This window comes from Hylobates moloch, unplaced genomic scaffold (genome assembly GCF_009828535.3).
Source record: "Hylobates moloch isolate HMO894 unplaced genomic scaffold, HMol_V3 SCAFFOLD_28, whole genome shotgun sequence".
In the NCBI taxonomy this organism is placed as follows: domain Eukaryota; kingdom Metazoa; phylum Chordata; class Mammalia; order Primates; family Hylobatidae; genus Hylobates; species Hylobates moloch.
The window spans coordinates 3,684,335-3,701,133 of NW_026652303.1; the positions used below are offsets into that span (position 1 = coordinate 3,684,335).

At 43.4% G+C, this 16,799-nt stretch overlaps 1 protein-coding gene across 2 annotated transcripts; it reads left to right on the forward strand.

Annotated features, from left to right (window-relative positions):
- Positions 1-1,116: 1,116 nt before the first annotated feature.
- LOC116463181 (retinoic acid early transcript 1E) lies at positions 1,117-3,528 on the forward strand. Of its 2 annotated transcripts, none has more exons than XM_032146175.1 (4): positions 1,117-1,201; positions 1,878-2,138; positions 2,400-2,675; positions 3,359-3,528. In XM_032146175.1, exons 1-4 carry the CDS (start codon positions 1,117-1,119, stop codon positions 3,526-3,528), a joined length of 792 nt encoding a protein of 263 aa, XP_032002066.1. The 2 variants fall into 2 exon arrangements, with proteins under 2 accessions (XP_032002066.1, XP_032002068.1); XM_032146177.1 differs by having other exon boundaries at positions 1,117-1,197; positions 1,982-2,138.
- The last annotated feature ends 13,271 nt before the right edge of the window (positions 3,529-16,799 follow it).

A 16,799-nucleotide genomic window follows, 5' to 3' on the forward strand; every position in this document is an offset into this window, starting at 1 on the left:
CAAGCTATCACAAGATCAGAAAACCAAACACCACATGTTCTCACTCATAGGTGAGAATTGACCAATGAGAACACATGGACACAGGGAGGGGAACATCACACACCAGGGCCTGTCAGGGGGTGGGGGGCTAGGAGAGGGATAACATGAGGAGAAGTACCTAATGTAGGTGATGGGTTGATGGGTGCAGCAAACTACCAGGGCACGTATATACCTATGTAACAAAACTACATGTTCTGCACATGTAACCCAAAACTTAAAGTATAATAAAAAAATTTTTTTTTTGTAGAGATGGAGTCTTACTACGTTGCCCAGGCTGGTCTTGAACTCCCAGCCTCAAGTGAACCTCCTGCCTCATCCTCCCAAAGTGCTGGGATTATAGGCATGAGCCACTGTGAGGGCCTGACCATTTCAGTTTTGTTAATTAGCATCTACAATAGTGCCTGATACATGTAGTAGACACTCTGTAAGTGTTTATTGAGTGACTCAATATGTTTTATTACAATTACACACACACATACACACACACACACACACAAAACCCATCTGTCATGGTAGACCAGTTGCTGCCTGTTTGCAGCTAGTTTAGTTAATATTGGGGTGTGCTTGGTGAGAGAAAATCTCAACCATTTAAGAGGAAAGAGTTTGAACGGATTAAGGATAGTGGGAGAGGAGAGAATGGAGATGGGAGAAAATACAGGAATGGGGAGGGGGTACCAGGAAGAAAGGGAAAAGCAAAAGAGGCAGGGAGGAGAAGGGAAGAGGAAATTGGAGGAAAGGAGAAGGAGCTCACTAACCTCCAACCATCCTGCTCACACCAGAGGGGGTTTTTTTGCAGGGGCAGTGGGGACAGGAGAGGAGAGAGAGTTTATTCAAAGTTAATTTTGTTTTTAAATGTCTTCTTTTATTTTTCAATAAATAATTATATTCTGAATACTTGGAAAACACTCTCTTCACAAAATTGTTCTTTATTTGGGTCTCTACAGGCCTGACCTCAGTTGTTCCAGGGTAAAGAATTTGGGCAGTGCCCACACCCACGCTGTGGGATAACACTTCTTCACCATACCAGTGAGGGTGAATGTGTACACGCCCAGCTTCCTGCCCGTTACTCTCCACAGTATGCGAAGAATGTCCCTGACTTCTAGCCCTGTACGCCTTTTTTTGCTTCTACTGTTGCAACTAATAGCCTTGGAGATCATGGTTGGTGAGTGTCCCAAGGTCACAAGACCTGGCTGAGGACAAGGAGGAGGAGGGAGAAAGGTGGGGGGTAGGTGACTGGGGCTTCATACAGGCTTCAGACAAGTGGGTGACTACTCTTAAGGATGAGGTGAGGGAGAGGATCCCTGGGATGTTACCCCCAGTTCATGGGAGACCCCAGCCTGAGGCCCTAGGCCAGGCACTGGCTCACAGAGGGCAGCTCTACAATGCTACCTCCCACCTTCTACTCCAGGACACTTTCCTGAACATCTGGGACCCCAGAGGAATTCGGCGTGTGTCCTGTGATAAATGCCTCTTTTTCCTTTCTATTGAAGGTCCTGTGTGTTCAGCTAGATTTTAAGTCTCAGGAGGTCATACACTGGCTTGTCTGTTTTGTGCCTCGGAACTTGGTAGATGTTGCTAAAAGTACTTGTGACATGAAGCCTCCTGTTAACACCATTAACACTAAGTGCACCCCAGGGGTCCCTGGTACCATCAAGTATCTCACCCCAGACAGTCAGGGGGAGATGGGAGCAGGGATCCAGAAGGTTGAGGGAGTCTGGGATGGAGCCGCCCCACCTCTGCCAGCCTGGCCCAGTCCAGGGAGTCTTGGGTCACAGAAGCACAGGTTCTAATGGGCCTCTTCCCCTGTCCTGGACCTCACCTGCATCTTTTTGTCACAGGTGCTCACTCTCTTTGCTTCAACTTCACTATAAAATCATGGTCCAGACCTGGACAGCCCTGGTGTGAAGCGCAGGTCTTCATGAATAAAATTCTTTTCCTTCAGTACGACAGTGACAACAACATGGTCAAACCCCTGGGCCTCCTGGGGAAGAAGGTAAATGCCACCAGCACTTGGGGAGAATTGACCCAAACGCTGGGAGAAGTGGGGCGAGACCTCAGGATGCTCCTTCTTGACATCAAACCCCAGACAAAAACCAGTGGTAAGTGTGGAATGGGGTGGGGAAACGGAGGCAGGCAGTAAGAGAGGGGAGGGAAGAACACAGGTGGGGAGGGGCTTCAGGTAGATTTCTGTATTGATCTTTGGCCCAACCATAGAGGCACATGGGACCCAATGGGCAGGAAAGGGCAAGTCTGGGCAGAAAGAATACAGGCCCCTAAATGTGCAGAGAAACACTTGACCTATTGGAAGATGATGGACCTCTCAAAGAGTGGAGGATGATGGCTTTGCGTCTGGATTGCAGGTCCTTCCACTCTTCAGGTGGAGATGTTTTGTCAACGTGAAGCAGAACAATGCACTGGTGCGTCCTGGCAGTTCGCCATCAACGGAGAGAAATCCCTCCTCTTTGACGCAATGAACATGACCTGGACAGTAATTAATCATGAAGCCAGTAAGATCAAGGAGACGTGGAAGAAAGACAGGGGGCTGGAAAAGTATTTCAGGAAGCTCTCAAAGGGAGACTGCGATCAATGGCTCAGGGAATTCTTAGGGCACTGGGAGGCAATGCCAGAACCGACAGGTAACTGAGCTGGGTGGGAGAATGTGGCAGCTCCCTTTAAAGGTCAGAAGCCTTCCCTGTGTGGGTGTCAGTGTGTGTGTGCGATAGAAAATTTGATTGACTTCTCCGTGGGCTTCCTGTCTGGAGAGTCAGTGACGGCCATAAGAATTTCCCACCATCCTCCCTTTCCCATCCCACCTCCCACTGTTTCTTCCTCAGTGTAGAAGCCCCTTCCCATTAACCAATGATCCAGTCACAATGACCTACTGCTAAATGGTCCCAAGTCTATCTGCGTCATTGCAAACATCCAGGCCTTCTCTTCCTCTATTATAATTACCCTTCCACCAGCTCTAATGCCACTTCTTAGGAAGCCTTCCTCACCTTCCCCACACAGAATTAAGCACCACCCATTGTGTCATCCTCCAAACAGTTCTAACCATAGTAATGTGAAACTGTGTGGTAATCAGATGGATATTTGCTACCTCTGTCAGTAGAAATCTGAGCTCCATAGGACAAGGCACAACCCCTATTCATCTTCATGGCCCAGGGCCTGGTAGAGTGGCTGTCACATGAGCCAGTGATTATGTGGGGCACCATGTGTTCCTGGGGAAAGCAGGGGCTAAGGAAAGCATATTTTTATGCTTTTTTTTTTTTATGTGACAGGGCTTGTGCTTTCTTTCTTTTTTTTTTTTTTTTTTTTTTAGTGTCACCAGTAAATGCTTCAGATATCCACTGGTCTTCTTCTAGTCTACCAGATACATGGATCATCCTGGGGGCATTCATCTTGTTAGTTTTAATGGGAATTGTCCTCATCTATGTCCGGTGGCAAAATGGTGAGTGGCAGGCTGGTCTCTGGCCCTTGAGGACATCTTAGTCTGGTAAGGACTCGAGAGAGGTGAACCATGGGTCTCACCCAAGCCCCTGCTCCCTGATCCATCTCTCTCCACAGAAATGGTGCACTGCCTTAGTCTTGAGCCCCCACACTACACAGCAGGGCTGGCAGCACAATGTGCAGTGAGAGGAGGGATGAAGCAATCATCTCCTCTCGAGGAGGCGCAAGGTCTAAGATCTGGAACGCCTGCCTGGGGTGTTGTCTCCTTGCCATCCGGCCCAGGGTTCCCCCAGCTCTTTGATGGAAAGTTTGTTTGCTGTCTGTGTTTACCGTGATTTAGCTCAGCAGGTCCCATCCCCTTCTCCCGTTCTCCCTGAGGGGACTGGCTGCAGCATTTACTCCTAGGTAACATACAAGTTGTGGTATAAGAAATCCTTTCACCACCCTCTAAACATTACAGTGCTGAACTACATCCTACATTTTTAGTAGAGATGGGGTTTCTCCATGTTGGTCAGGCTCGTCTTGGGCTCCCGACCTCAGGTGATCCTCCCGCCTCGGCCTCCCAAAGCGCTGGGATTACAGGGGTGAGCCAACACACCTGGCTGAGAGAACTATTATATGCCAGACACATTGCCAGACATCTTCTGCTCTTTGGTTCTGTTTCTCCGCCACTGCTCTGACACAAAGAATTCATTTCTTTCTTCCATTGCTGTCTTTGTCCTCATAGTGTCTTCTCCAGATTGACCCAGGCTGACCTCAACATTTTCAAGTACAGCAATTTGGAAAAGTTAAGTAGAGCTCTAGGGTTCAAGTCACAGTTCCTGGAGCTCTGTCTGTGGAGTTCAAAGTTAGGGTTCCCTCCAATGAGAAAAATAGGCTACTCCATTTATGACTCACTGAGGAGCAATGTTTCTGATGTAAGAAATGATTCTATCTTTTTCATTGCTTAAATGAATACCATGACTCAGACCTGTCTGTTTTGCAGGGGCCCTGACATGAAAAGTGAGTTTGCCAAGATCAGTGTCACAATAGCTTCGCAAGATATGGCTTGAGTCAGATAAGGGCCACTGGTCCAGAAGGGGCTCGTGTGGCGGGTGGTGTGATGGCAGCAGGAACCCAGGGAGTGAATATGCTCAGATGGGAAGGGGTCCCACCCACAGAGCTGCAGGCAAAGGGGTCCTACCTTAATCCCTGGTAGAAGGTGACTGAGAAGGACTTAACTGCCCCAACCAAGCAGGCTGGGACTTCATTGCCATTAACAGTAGTGAAGGGGATTGGTGAGTAGGAAGGGAGGGAGAAGAACAGTTTTAGAAGCTGGGTCTGAACAGTAGGGATTTAAAGGAGGTGGGACCTCCATGGACACCTAGGGGTTCCTGGCTCCCAGCCTCATCCTGGCGACCGAGTCAGCTGCTGAAGGGCTTCCTGTCTGGGCAGGAGCAGGCAGGGATCAAGCGCTGGTGGAGGTCAGTGCCCACAGCTGAGCTGAACAGAAGTGGGAGGCAGAGCGGGCCTGGGGAAAGGTGTGTTAGAATTCAAGGGGAATAAAATGTATCTGCCACCCTTTGGGGAGGGCCTCCCCACTGTGTCGCATGGATTTCTCTGTCATGGGGAGGAGCAGCACCCAGGGAAAAAGAGCTTTGTGTGCCCATGACACATTCCTATTTTGTTGTCTCTGGCATTTCTTGGCATTGTTTCTGCTGATGTGACAGAAGAGAGAAAAAGCTGATCAAAGCTAAATGACAGAGCGAAGGGGTTGACAGGGAGTGTCTTTTCAAATACATAGGGACATTCACCAAGAAGGGCCATTTTTGGATCATAAAATAAATCTCATCTGGGCGTGATAGCTCACTCTTGTAATCCCAGCACTTTGGGAGGCCAAGTTGGGTGGATCATTTGAGGTCAGGAGTTCGAGACCAGCCTGGCCAACATGGCGAAACCCTGTCTCTACTAAAAATACAAAAATTAGCTGGGCGTGGTGGCATGGGCCTGTAATCCCAGCTACTCGGGAGGCTGAGACAGGAGAATCGCTTGAACTCAGGAGGTGGAGTTTGCAGTGAGCTGATATTGCGCCATTGCACTCCAGCCTGGGTGACAGAGTGAGATTCCATCTCAATAAATAAATAAATAAATAAATAAATAAATAAATAAATAAATAAATAAATCTCAACATATGTAAGGGGTTGAAATCAGGTGAAGCATCTTGTCCAAGCACAGTGGAAATAAACTAGAAATCAATAGCAGGAAGATATCTGGAAAAATCCTCAAATGTTTGGATATCAAATAATATGCTTCCAAATAACTATATATCAAACTAAAAAGTACAAGGAAAACTAGAAAGTATTTTGAAATGAATGAAAATGATAATACAAAATATCAAAATCTATCAGACACAGATAAGAAAATGTCTAGAGGCATCCACACTGAACTTTCTGATCTCTAAATCACCGTGCATCATTGCTGCCAAATTTTTTGTTCATGCTCATCTCTCTGCCTGGAATTTTCTTTCCTACCTGACCGAATTCCAGACAGCTATCCAAGTCCAGTTTAACTGTCGCCTCCTCTAAGAAGTCACCATTCTTTCTGGATAGAATTAACTACCCCCACTAGTAGCTCAGAAACTCTGACCACAGAAAAATTATCACATTGTTTTATGATTGGGTGTATGTCCGTAAATTGATGCGCTTACTTGAGGACATTACTTTTGTAACCTGAGAATCTATCGTGGCTGCTATATAGTAGAAGCTCAGGACATGTGAGGACTTGAGTGGCAGCCGAGGTAAGCGTCATCTCCTGGGTATGGAGCTTGGACAAGAACCTGCACTCTTCTGTTCCATTTCACCTCAACCATCCATGTCCCCAACTACATCTCCACCATCCTACCTGTACCAGGTGCTAATCCCTTGAATCACCTCAGTGACTATCTTCAGCTCCATCCCAATCACAGGTCAGGAGGGAGGGCATCAGGTATACTGTGAGCAAAACAGACTATGAGATGGGGCCAACTGGCCTCTGGATTAGGGGCAGGGCTTGTCCTGTATGAGGACAGAGAGAAACAAGATTGCTAAGTCTCCCCAAGACCCCTGCCAAATCTCACCATAGAAATAAGATGAGGTGAATTTCATTTCTTGCCTGGGCATTCACAACCTGAGAGGCTTAGCTCTGGGTCAAGTTGAGCCCTCTCTGTCCCTGGCCAACAGGAGAAAGGCAAAGGCTGAATGAGTCTCGGGGACTGTCTCTGCTTTGCAAATGGGCCCTGAGGTGAACAGGGACCTTTCCAAATTAATGCATCCACAGTGGTTTGGCAAAGTCAGGCTTGATTTAAACCAGGGTCACTCTCCAGGGGATGCCTATGTGATGGGTGGTCTGATGGACAGAAACACAGAGGGCGGGCAAGACACAATGTTGGGTGGGGCAGCAGCTTGATGATCTGACCATGGGAAAGTATATCACATGCCAAAGGTTGAGGGGTCTCTAGGTTTAATTCCTAGGAGGAAATAATTAAGAAGGCTGCCTGGGCTCCAACAAAGCAGGCTGGAGGCAGGGCCACACAGACAGTGGGAGAGGGGATTGTGAGCAGAAGGGAAGGCTGAAGGTGAACCCTAGACACTCCGTGAGGACAGCAAGGACTAGAAGGTGAGATTCCTTGGACACCCGGGTTTCTGGTTCACCCCTGACACAGGAATCCTGGCAAATGGCATCGTGCCAAGCCCCACCCTCAGTGCTCTAGACCTGCCGCAGGGATATCCTTGCCCACAGCTGGAAGACTCTTGCCCCCGCTGTGGGTTTTCCCACTGTGTTTCCACTGATACTTTGCCTTCCTCGGCTCTGAACCCCTAAAATCTCTGCTGGGGTCTGGATCTAACTAATGATGAAGTAACGGAAAGTGAACAATCATAAACCAGATGACAGAGAGGCAGGATGTGAACAATAGCGGCTGATCTCTCCCTGAGAGAGAGGTGGGATCTGAGTCCTGAGAGATCATGGAGGGGTCAATCCTGAGCTGATCTGACCCAGGGTTCTGCACTCTTTTGTCTCCTTCTTGAAGGCAGAAGATGGCGCGGAGTTGTTCACCTGTGGTCCTCGATCGCTGACAGCCTCGGCTCCCACTGCTCTGTGTGCCCTGAGTCAAGTGGAGTTAAAAACCCCCTTCCAAGACCAGATGGCACTGACAGACATGGCTTATTCCTTTGCCAAATCAATCTGGCAGGGTGTGGTGACCCTCGCCTGTAATCCCAGTACTTTGGGTGGCTGAGGCAGGTGGATCACCTGAGGTCAGGTGTTCGTGACCAGCCTGGGCAACATGGTGAAACCCAGTCTCAACTAAAAATACAAAAATTACTTGGGTGTGGTGGGAGGCACCTGTCATCCCAGCTACTCGAGAGACTGAGGCAGGAGAATTGCTTGAATCACAAGGCAGAAGTTGCAGTGAGCTGAGATCACTGCCCATGCCAGCCTGGGCAACAACAGCGAGACTCCTTCTCAAAAAATAAAAAATAAATAAATCTTCAATCCATCTTGAATTGATTTTTGTGTATGGTGAAAGTGAAGGGTCCAGTTTCATTTTTCTGCATATAAATAGCCAGCTATCCCAGCACCATTTATTGAATAGGGAATACCTTTTCCCTTTGCTTATTTATGTCAATTTTGTCAAAGATCAGATGGCTGCAGATGTGCAGCTTTATTTCTGGGTTTATTCTGTTCCAGCCATTATCCTAAGTGAATTATGCAGGAACAGAAAACCAAATACTGCATGTTCTCATTATGTTCCAGTACCATGCTGTTTTGGTTACTGTGGCCTTATAGGATAGCTTGAAGTCAGGTGATGTGATGCCTCTCCCATTTTTTTTTTTTTTTTTTTTTTGGATTAGGATTGCTTTGGCTAATGGGGCGGTTTTTCAGTCCCATATGAATTTTAGAATAGTTTTTTATAATTGTGCGAAAAAGAACATTGGAAGTTTGATAAGAATAGCATTGAATCTGTAGATTGCTTCGGGCAGTATGGCCATTTTAACGGTACTGATTCTTCCAACCTATGAGCGTGGAATGTTCTTCCATTTGCTTGTGTCGTCTATGATTTCTTTCAGCAGGATTTTGTAGTTATCCCTGTAGAGATCTTCCATCTCCTTGGTTAGATGTACTTCTAGGGGCGTGTGTGTGTCTGTGTGTCTGTGTGTGTGTGTGTTGTAAATGGGATTGCATTCTTGATTTGCCTCTCAGCTTGAACATCATTGATGCATGGAATAACTAATTTTTATACATTGATTTTGTATCCTGAAACTTTACTGAAATCATTTATCAGTTCTAAGAGCCTTGTAGCAGAGTCTTTAAGGTTTTCTAGTTATTATCATATCGACAGTTGAGAGAGACCGCTTGACTTCTTTTCCTATTTGGATGTCTTTTCTTTGTTTCTCTTGCCTGATTGCTCTGGCTAGGACTGCGAGTACTATGTTGAACAGAAGTGGTGAGAGTGGGCATCCTTGTCTTGTTGCTGTTCTTAAGGGGAATGTTTCCAGCTTTTGCCCATTCAGTACGATGTTGGCTGTGGGTTTGTCATAGACAGCTCTTATTACTTTGAGGTATGTTCCTTCAGTGACTAGTTTGTTGAGAGTTTTTGCCATGAAGGTATGTTGGATTTTATTGAAAGCTTTTTCTGCATCTATTGAGATGATCATATGGTTTTTGCTTTTAATTCTGCTGATGTGGTGAATCATATTTATTACTTTGCATATGTTAAACCACCTTGCATCCCAGGAATAAAGAAAATAGGCAGGTATTGTCAGGCAGTAGACAACAGACAGTGCAAGACTGCTATCCTTGAGAGAAGGGACACTCCCATGGTGAGCCCTACAACTGTCTGCCGGGGACAGTTCCCCATGGTGCTATGAGCTGAAGTCCAAGCAGAGCACAGGGGCCTCACTAGCATAGAAGGCAGAAATCAGAGATTGGGGCAGCTAAAGTGGCTGGAATTTGCAGGACAGGTCACCAAAGAGGGAATTGACAAGTGGAGAGGAGGGGCAGAAGTCTGTGGGGGGAGTCCTTGGCCAAATAGTGCTTGCTCAGAGTGAGACCTCCTGAAGTTTGCCAGAGAACCACTGCTATGGGGTTGAAACAGAGATAGTAGAGGCAGAGCCGTGTTGCAGGACATTGGGGGCCAGCCCAGCCAGAGAGGAGAGATGTTGTTAATACTTTATTAACACCATGAACATCCTAAGGCCATAGCTTAGAAATAAGGGTCACATCCCAGAGTGAGATCTACCCAGCAAAGCTTAAAGTCAATCCCTATCAAGATGAGCAGGGGAGACAGAGTTTTGAGGTTGCATTTAGGTCGTAGGAAATGCGTGGACTTTCCGCAGATCTACCTAATAGAGCATAAAACCAAGCCTTCTAAAGTTCAAGATGGTTAACAGGTCATTGAATTGCCTACTGGAACAAAAATCAACACAGTTCAGAGGAAAATAACAGAATCCAGAGTTTCTACAATGTGTCATCAATAGTAGTCAAGATATAATAATGAAAAATCTCTGGACAGTATGGCAGTTTTGTAAAATGGCTGCCAATTCTTTGACACACTTCCTATCAAGAGGTAGAATCTCTGTCTTTTCCCCTTGATTCTCGGTGGGTGCTATAGTCTGGATGTGTCCCCCAAAATTCATGTGTCAGAAACTTAATCCCCACTGCAACAGTGTTGGGATGTGAGGCCTTTTGGGAGATGTTTAGGTCAGACCACTCAGGCCAATGGTGTGAGAAAGCCAAGCCACATGTGGGTAGTAAAGTCAGTGGGCCTAGACATCAAGTCATCCTAACCCAGGCATCAGACATGCTAGTAAAGGAATCTCCATGTCATTCCACCAAGAATTGAGTCACCAATTTCTGGTCTTTCCAGCCATGGAACAGAGACAGACAATACTTGTTGTGCCCTCTCCAAATTTCCTGATCCACAGAATCTATGAGAACTCATAAAACTGTTGTTGTTTTAAACTATTAATCTTTGGAATGGTTGTTTAGTTTTGTTTTCTTTAAAAAGCAAAAATCATCAGTGCAACCTGCAAAGTAGCAAGAAAATGTTCCTCAAGAAAAAAAAGCAGTCAATAAAAACAAACTCTGAACTAATCCAGATGTTGGATTTAGCAGACAAAGCTTTACTACATACACAGTCATTCATGTCATCTGAAAAGAGAAACAGTTTTCTTTCTTTCTCTCCAGTCCTCTCCAGTGTCTGGCCCCTACCCCTTTCGTATCACCTATTCAATCAGAAATACTGTCAGCTTCCAGTATTTTATAGGTACCATGGAAACTTAGGTGCTTGGGCATTGAGAATTTCTGTTTTGGCAAAGGGAATGATTTTCAGACTAACCAGGGAAAACAAACACTAGTTAGGGGAGGAGCGAACATCAGGGAGTCCTAACTGCTCTCAGAGAGCCCAGGTTTCCTGATCGACATGAATGACAGTCCCACATACCAATTTGCAAATGAGAGGACTGGACCATTGTCTGTGACCTTTCAGAGATTATGGACATTATCAAAGGTGTCTAGACTACAGGAATGGGCAAAAGTTATCCAAATGTCAAGAGGGGAGTATAGTTTATTTTGCAAAGACTATACCAGCAAAGACTATACCAGTCCGATATCAATCCAGTACAAGATTCTAGCAACAGTTTTTGAGGGCCTATTTGGAAAATTCTGACAAAAAAAAAAAAAACAATGCTCATCATAACCTTAAATTGCTTACTAAATTCCCCAGTATATTTTTATTTTTTAATTGCTGTTATAAATTGGCAAGTATGAGAATACAATAACCTCAACTCCAAGGTTTTCAACAATTTTGCATATGTTTGTGGAGAAGATGGAAATATATGAGCTGGATAAGGGCAACTGGGTGGATTAATAAACTAATAATCACCAGGCACGGTGGCTCATGCCTGTAATCCCAGCACTTCGGGAGGCCGAGGTGGGCGGATCACCTAAGGTCGGGAGTTTGAGACCAGCCTGACCAACATGGAGAAACCCTGTCTCTACTAAAAATACAAAATTAGTCGGGCATAGTGGCGCGTGCCTGTAATCCCAGCTACTTGGGGGAGGCTAAGGCAGGAGAATCGCTTGAACCCGGGAGGCGGAGGTTGCTGTGAGCCGAGATTACACCATTGCACTCCTAGGCAACAAGAGCAAAACTCCATCTCAAAAAAAAATTAAAATAAAATAACCTAATAATCATAGAGGATTCAAATTAATGAATTGATATGAATGTTGGCATAATGAAATGTCTCAGGGCTCTCCCCTTGGCCTTCTCATAGTCCGTATTTTACATGGATTTCTTGGATGAAGACATAGAAGGCAGGATCATCAGTTTATAGAGGATACAAAGCCAGGTGAGCAAAAAGCATCTTGAGACAAACAAAATGGAACCACAACATGCTAACACTTATGTGATGCAGCAAAAGCAGTTCTAAGAAGGATGTTGCTATTGTCTGGAGGTGTTCTCTCCAAAATTCAGGTGTCACCAATGTGATAGTGTTAAGAGGTGGGCCTTTAAGAGTTGATTAAGTCATGAGGGCTCCTTCCACCTCGATGGGATTACTACTCTTATAAAAGAGGTTTCATGTACCATTTGGCTAGTTTGCCCTTCTGCCTTCCACCATGTGGGGATGCAGCAAGAAGGCCATCACTAGACACCAAATGCCAGTGCCTTGATCTTAAACTTCTCAGTTTCTAGAATTGTGAGAAAATAAACTTATGGTATTTAAAAATGACCCAATTTCAGGTATTTGTTATAGCAGCACAAAACAGACTAAGACAGGTGTGTATGGAAATAAATGCCTAGATTAAAAAAGATTCAACAGAACATTAAGTCTAATAAATAAATAATAACAAAAGAAAAAAGGAAGATCTCAAATAATGTAACTTTAAACCCCAAGGAACTAGAAAAAAAAGCCAACTAAGTTGATAGTCAGCAGAAGGAAGGAAACAATAAAAATTAAAGCAGAAATAGATGAATTTGAGACTAGAAAAACAATAGAAGAGATAAACGAAACTAAGAGTTGGTTTTTTGAAAGATAAAATTGACAAATGTAGACTAATGAAGAAAAACAGAGAAGACTCAAATGATTAAAATTATAAATGAAAGAAAGACATTACAACTGATATCACAGAAAGACAAAAGATCATAAGAGACTACTATAAACAATTGTGCACCCACAAATTGGATAACCTAGAAGAAATGGATAAATTGCTAGAAACACAACCTATCAAGGCTGCATCATGAAGAAAGAAAACCAGAATAGACAATTAGTGAGTAAGGAGATTGAATCAACAATCAAAAATCTCCTCACGAAGAAAAGGCCAGGGTCAGATGGCTTCACAAGTAAATTCTACAAGATATTTAAAGAAGAAATAACATCTATTTTTCTCAAACTCTTCCAAAAAAATTGAAGGGGACGGAGCACTTCCAGACTCCTTTTACAAAGCCATCATTACCCTCACACCAAAGCCAGATAAGAAAAATATAAGAAAATAAAATTACAGGCCAATATCCCCAGTGATCACGATGCAAACATTCTCAACAAAATACCAGCAAACTGAATTCGACAGCACATTAAAAGGATCATACACCACGATCAAGTGGTATTTATCCCTGGGATGCAAGAATGGTTCAACATGCAAAGCAATAAACGTGACATACCATATTAACATAATGAAGGATAAAAATTATACGATTATCTCAACAGACACAGAAAAAGCATTTGACAAAATTTAGCATCTTTTTATAATAAAAACTCTCAACAAATTAGATATAGAAGAAATGTATCTCAACATAATAAAGACTGTATACAACAAGCCCACAGCTAACATCATTCTCAATGGTGAAAACCTGAAAGCTTTCCCCCCAAAAATCAGGAAAAAGACAAGAATGCCCACTCTCAGTGCTTCTATTCCAGAAAGTACTAGAAGTCCTAGCCAGAGCAATTAGGCAAGAGAAGAAAATAAAATAGGAGAAAGGAAAAAGTTAAATTGTCTTTGTTTGCATATGACATGATCTTATATATAGAAAACTCTAAAAACTACTCTCCCAAACCATTAGAACTAATAAATAAATTCAGTAGGCCAGGCATGATGGCTCACAACTGTAATCCCAGTACTTTGGAGGGCTGAGGCAGGAGGATTGCTTCAGGCTAGGAGTTTGAGACCCGCCTGGGCAACATAGTGAGACCCTCATTCTCAGGAGGCTAAAAATGGGAGGATCACTTGAGCCCAGGAAGTCAAGGCTGTAGTGAGCCATGATTGTACCACTGCACTCCAGCCTGGGTGACGGAGTGACCCTGTCTCAAAAATAAATAAGTTAATTTATACAACAAAGTTGTAGGATACAAAATCAACATACAAAAATCAGTTGGATTTCAATACACTAACAATATATTATCCAAAAAACAAAGACACATTTATAATTGCATCGAAAAGCATAAAATACTTAGGAATAAATTGAACCAAGGAAGTAAAAGGTCTGTACACTGAAAAATATAGACATTGATGAAAGAAATTAAAGTAGACACAAATAAAAGGAAAGATATCCTGTGTTCATGGATTGGAAGAATTAATATAGTTCCAATGCCCATATTACACAAAATGTTTTACAGGTTCAATACAATCCCTATCAAAATTCCAATGACATTTTTCACAGAAATAGAAAATACAATCATAAAATTCAAATGGAACCACAAGGCTGGGCTCAGTAGCTTATGCCTGTAATCCCAGCACTTTGGGAGGCCAAGATGGGCTGGTCACCTGAGGTCAGGAGTTCAAGACCAGCCTGGCCAACATGGTGAAACCCCGTCTCTACTAAAAATACAAAAATTAGCCAGGCATGGTGTCGCACGCCTGTAGTCCCAGATACTTGGCAGGCTGAGACAGGAGGATCACGTGAACCCAGGAGGCAGAGGTTGCAGTGACCTAAGATTACACCATGAACTCCAGCCTAGGTGATAGAGCGGGACTCCAAAAAAAAAAAAAAAAAAAAAAAATGGAACCACAAATGAACTCAAATAGCCAAAGCAATTTGAGAAAGAAGAACAAAACTGGAGACATCACACTTCTTGATTTCAAATTATATTACAAAGCTATAGTAATCAAAACAGTATGGTACTGGCATCAAAGCAGACATATAGACCAATAGTGGAACAGAACAGAGAGCCCAGAAATAACCCCACACATATATGGTCAACTAATCTTTGACAAGGGTGTTAAGAATATGCAATAGGGAAAGGATAGTCTCTTCAGTCAATGGTATTGAGAATATGTGGTAACCACATCCAAATAATGAAATTGGAGCTTTATCTTACAACCTATACAAAAGTTAACCCACAATGTATTAAGATTTAAATGTAAGACCTGAAACTGAAACTACTAGAAGAAAACATAGGGAAAAAGCTTCTTAACATTGGTCTTGGTAATAATTTTCTTGATGTGACACCAGAAACACACAAAAGCAAAAATAAACAACTGGGACTGTATCAAACTAAAAAATCTTCTGCACAATAAAGGAAACAATCAACAGAGTGAAAAGGCAACCCACAAAATGGGAGAAAATACTTGCAAACCATATATCTGATAAAGAATTAACATCCAATGTTAGTCTTTAACACAGAAAGAACTCATACAACTCAATAGCAAAAACAAAAACAAAACCTGATTTTTAAAAACTGGCAAAGGACACAAATAGACATTTTATTCAAAGAAAACATACAAGTGGGTGACAAATACATAAAACGGTGCTCCACATTATTAATAATCAGGGAAATGCAAATCAAAATCACAATGAGATATCACCTTGCATCTATTAAAGTGGTGTTATCATTTTAAAAAAACCACAGGAAATAACAAGTGTTGGTGAGTGTGTGGAGAAAAGAGAACCCTTGCACACTGTCAGTGGGAATGTAAATTGGTATAGCCATTATGGAAAACAGTACAAAAAAAAGTTCTATTAGAAACAGAGCTAGCATATGACCCAGCAATCCCATTTCTAGGTATGTATCCAAAGGAACTGAAAGCAGTATCTCCAAGAGATATCTGTACCCCCATGTTTATTGCAGTACTGTTCATAATAGCCAAGATATGGAAACAACCTAAGTGTTCACTGACAGGCCAATTAAGAAAATGTGATATAGATACACAGATAGATATAGATATAGATAGATATGCAATGGAGTATTATTCAGCCATAAAAAGGAGGAAATCCTGCCATTTGTGACAATATAGGTGAATCTGAAGAACATTAGGACATTATGCTACTTAAGTAAGCTAGACATCAAAATAAAATATTATATGATTTTTCTTGCATGTGGAATCTAAAAAGTCAAACTTAAGCAGAGAATAGAACGATCATTGTCAGGGGCTGGGGGAGATGTTGCTCAAAGGGTCAAACTTTAAAGTTGGCCAAACTTTCAGTTATAAGATGTGTAAGTTGGATCTAATGTACAGTATGGTGACTATAGTTAATAATACTGTATTTTTTACTTGAAATTTGCTAAACGAGTAGACCTTAAGTACCCTCACCAAAAACACAACACACACAATGCTAACTGTGTGTGGTAATGGATATGTTCATTAATGTGATTGTGGTAATCATACACAATGTATATGTACGTAAAACGATCATGTCATATACATCGAATAAATACAATTTTTTTTTGAGATGGAGTCTCACTCTGTTGCCCAGCTGGAGTGCAGTAGCACCATCTCGGCTCACTGCAACCTGGGCCTCCCAGATTCAAGCGATTCTCCTGCCTCAGCCTCCCGAGTAGCTGGGATTACAGGTGCCAGCCATTATGCCCAGTTAATTTTTTTGTTGTTGTTGTATTTTTAGTAGAGATGGGATTTCACCGCGTTGGCCAGGCTGATCTTGAACTCCTGACCTCGTGATTTGCCCGCCTCAGCCTCCCAAAGTGCTGGAATTACAGGCGTGAGCCACTGCTCCAGCCTACAATGTTTATTTGTCAGTTATACCTCAGTATTGCTGAAAAACGCAACAATAACAAAGCCAGGTGGGATAGAAAACAGGTTAGATGACAGAATGGAGATCTGCAAGCCTCACGATGTGATGAATCGATGAGCTGAGAAAGGATGATCCCAGCTAACACTTAGGAGCCTTTAGCGCACTCGCCATTGTGCCAAGTGCTTTATGTGCTGTGTTTCACCTAATCCTCACCACACTTGTGGGAAGCAAGGTGAGGCAATTATTCCTGTATTACAGAGGGGTGATCTGGTGCTTGAAGAGGGTAGGTGACTTGCCCAAAGTCACACAGCCAGCAGGTGTTGGACACTGC

What these genes read in the sequence shown, in the direction of transcription:
- LOC116463181 (XM_032146175.1), top strand. Translation starts at nt 1,117, where the DNA reads ATGCGAAGAATGTCCCTGACTTCTAGCCCTGTACGCCTTTTTTTGCTT. An exon ending in AGCCTTGGAGATCATGGTTG is followed by an intron (nt 1,202 to 1,877) that starts GTGAGTGTCCCA and finishes TTTTTGTCACAG; the next exon opens with GTGCTCACTCTCTTTGCTTC. An exon ending in GGCAATGCCAGAACCGACAG is followed by an intron (nt 2,676 to 3,358) that starts GTAACTGAGCTG and finishes TTTTTTTTTTAG; the next exon opens with TGTCACCAGTAAATGCTTCA.